The 2,282-nt window shown below is 49.4% G+C and overlaps 1 protein-coding gene across 1 annotated transcript; it reads left to right on the forward strand.

Moving 5' to 3' along the window:
* Window positions 1-203: 203 nt before the first annotated feature.
* EI90DRAFT_3157701 (putative 6,7-dimethyl-8-ribityllumazine synthase) lies at window positions 204-1,454 on the forward strand. Its single transcript, XM_039066130.1, has 3 exons — window positions 204-491; window positions 581-1,041; window positions 1,100-1,454. The coding sequence occupies exons 1-2, from the start codon at window positions 271-273 to the stop codon at window positions 1,005-1,007; spliced, it is 648 nt and encodes a 215-aa protein (XP_038911006.1). The 5' UTR covers window positions 204-270; the 3' UTR covers window positions 1,008-1,041; window positions 1,100-1,454.
* The last annotated feature ends 828 nt before the right edge of the window (window positions 1,455-2,282 follow it).

Genomic DNA, 2,282 nt, shown 5'->3' on the forward strand with positions numbered 1-2,282 from the left:
ATGACACAGAAAATATTATGAAAAGAGGGTATCCTTAATAGGAGAAATAGGATGAGTATTGTGGAACTGGTGAACAACCCATCGGAGGTCATCCACATCTTGTGTGCAACGGGCAACTCAGAAACGATAGAGTAGCGTGGCGATGACCCCAACAAATGTCGATCTGATGATAACATCTTAAATGCTGTGTCCGAGGCCTGGAGAAATCTGGTGACCTTCCCGTTCCCACGCCCCACATTGGTTTCTCATAGCTCTTCCCCTACCGGAATCATGAGCGAAGACCATACCATTAAAGGACTATCACCCTTTGGTACGCAGTACAACGGCTCCAATCTGCGCATTGCGATCGTCCACACCAGATGGAACAAGGTGGTCATCGACGCGTTGCTAGTGGCGACGCTGAGGAAGCTCAGGGAAGCTGGTGTTAAAGAGGGTAACATTGTCATTCAGAGCGTCCCTGGAAGTTTTGAGCTCCCATTGGCATGCGCAAGGTATGTACTTGTCGTGTTAGGCGCGACGATGGTCGTAAAAGTCTGCGCGAAAGCCTCCGCTCCACCTAAAATGCTTGTGTGTTCGTTAGGGTCATATCTGCATCTCAAATCCAGGCATATTCAACCGCAACCGATCTACTCAGTGGCGCGAACTCGTTGTTGTCCCTTGACTCTCGTCCCAACACACCTGCCATCGCTTCGTCAAAGCCGGCCAACATACCATCTCGACCATTTGATGCCGTTATCGCGATTGGGGTTCTTCTCAAAGGCTCAACGATGCACTTTGAACACATCTCTGAAGCGGTTTCCACAGGACTCATGCGGGTCCAATTGGATAGTGGGGTTCCGATAATATTCGGGGTATTGACTGCGCTGGCGGATGTGCAGGCTCTAATCAGAGCGGGAATAGGTGGCCGGGATGGCAAGCAGGGTCATAACCATGGGGAAGACTGGGGTGCTGCTGTGGTTGAAATGGGAAGTCAAGCTCGAAGGTGGGCGCAGGGGAAATTCGCATAGGTCTAGCCCTCATTGCATGGGTCCGGTGTTATGGGTGAGCATTCTGGATCGCGCGTCCATGATCTATTGAGGAGTCTAATGGAACTGTACAGCTCTTTGTATCCCGTATTGTTGTAGGTTAGAGACGTGCTTTGGACTCGAACGTGGTGCGCGAGTGAGTGAGTGAGTGAGTGGATATTCAGCCTGCAAGCTTAGGCTGCTCCTGAGAACGCCGAGGCAGAGGGAAATAACAAAAATCAGTCTGATCTGTGTACCCGCTCCTTTGTCCGGGTAGATCGAGAATTACCGCCACAGCTCAAAAACTGATGCAATAACTTGACTCCGAATTATCGAGGGAATGTAGGAATAAAACAGACTGTGGTGCAATTTGAGGCGGCCAATTTGTTGAAAAAAACTGTACTCTGGAGTGGAATTGAGACAAAAAATGGTCTCAAAGCAATGAGTCACGAAGATTTAGATTCTCCTTAATATGGCGGCTGTATTTTCGAACCGCTTATTTGGCTTTGATTCTTGTTAAATATGACCATATTCTGTACTGTGAGAGAACTAGCGTTACAAACTAGGGCTAGACAAAGTCATTGAGTAAAGGTCTATTGAGACCAAGAAATGAGACCTCACCTCAGTTCACGATAGTGTAACTGAGGAGAGAGAAAACAGTCACGATGAGTGGCTTTTAAGCCTACAATGCTGCCTATCAACAAGAAGGATAAAGTGGCCTGCCGGAAAACATGCGAGCCATTCACACGGTATTCCATGTCTCGCAGATCGAACCCTCCATCCTGAACATCATTCCGAACCGCCACCAGCCACCTCCGCCTCCCATAGAAATTGAAGGCGAAATGGAGTACGAGATCGAGGAGATACTCGACTCCAAGATCGACTGACGTAGACGCAACAAGTTGCTCTACCTGGTCAAGTGGCTAGGCTATGAAGGGACCGACGAGGAGACACAATGGCTCCTTGCTGGGGAACTCGATCACGCCTCCGACCTCGTCGAAGCGTTCCACTCTCGGTACCCAGATAAGCCTGGACCCGAAGCCCCTTAGGAACCCCGACTCCTCTCTCATCTCTCCTTTCTCTCCACTCCTCACTTCCATTTTCTTTTTTCTTTTCTGTAAGTACAGCTCCCCTCACCTTACTAATTCTGGGCCTTCAAGGGTTCAGGCCAAAGAAGGGGATACTGTCATATCCATCCCCAGCCATCAACTTCCGACCCCTCTGATCCCTCCGGTCTACTTCTGCCCCTTCTTCACTAACCTCAGAGCTCCTGTATTC

This window comes from Cantharellus anzutake (assembly GCF_015039405.1).
Source record: "Cantharellus anzutake strain C23 chromosome Unknown EI90scaffold_69, whole genome shotgun sequence".
NCBI classification, from domain to species: domain Eukaryota; kingdom Fungi; phylum Basidiomycota; class Agaricomycetes; order Cantharellales; family Hydnaceae; genus Cantharellus; species Cantharellus anzutake.

Coding starts and splice junctions, on each gene's coding strand:
- EI90DRAFT_3157701 (XM_039066130.1), top strand. CDS start 271: ATGAGCGAAGACCATACCATTAAAGGACTATCACCCTTTGGTACGCAG. Junction 492..580: donor CTCCCATTGGCATGCGCAAG/GTATGTACTTGT, acceptor TGTGTTCGTTAG/GGTCATATCTGCATCTCAAA.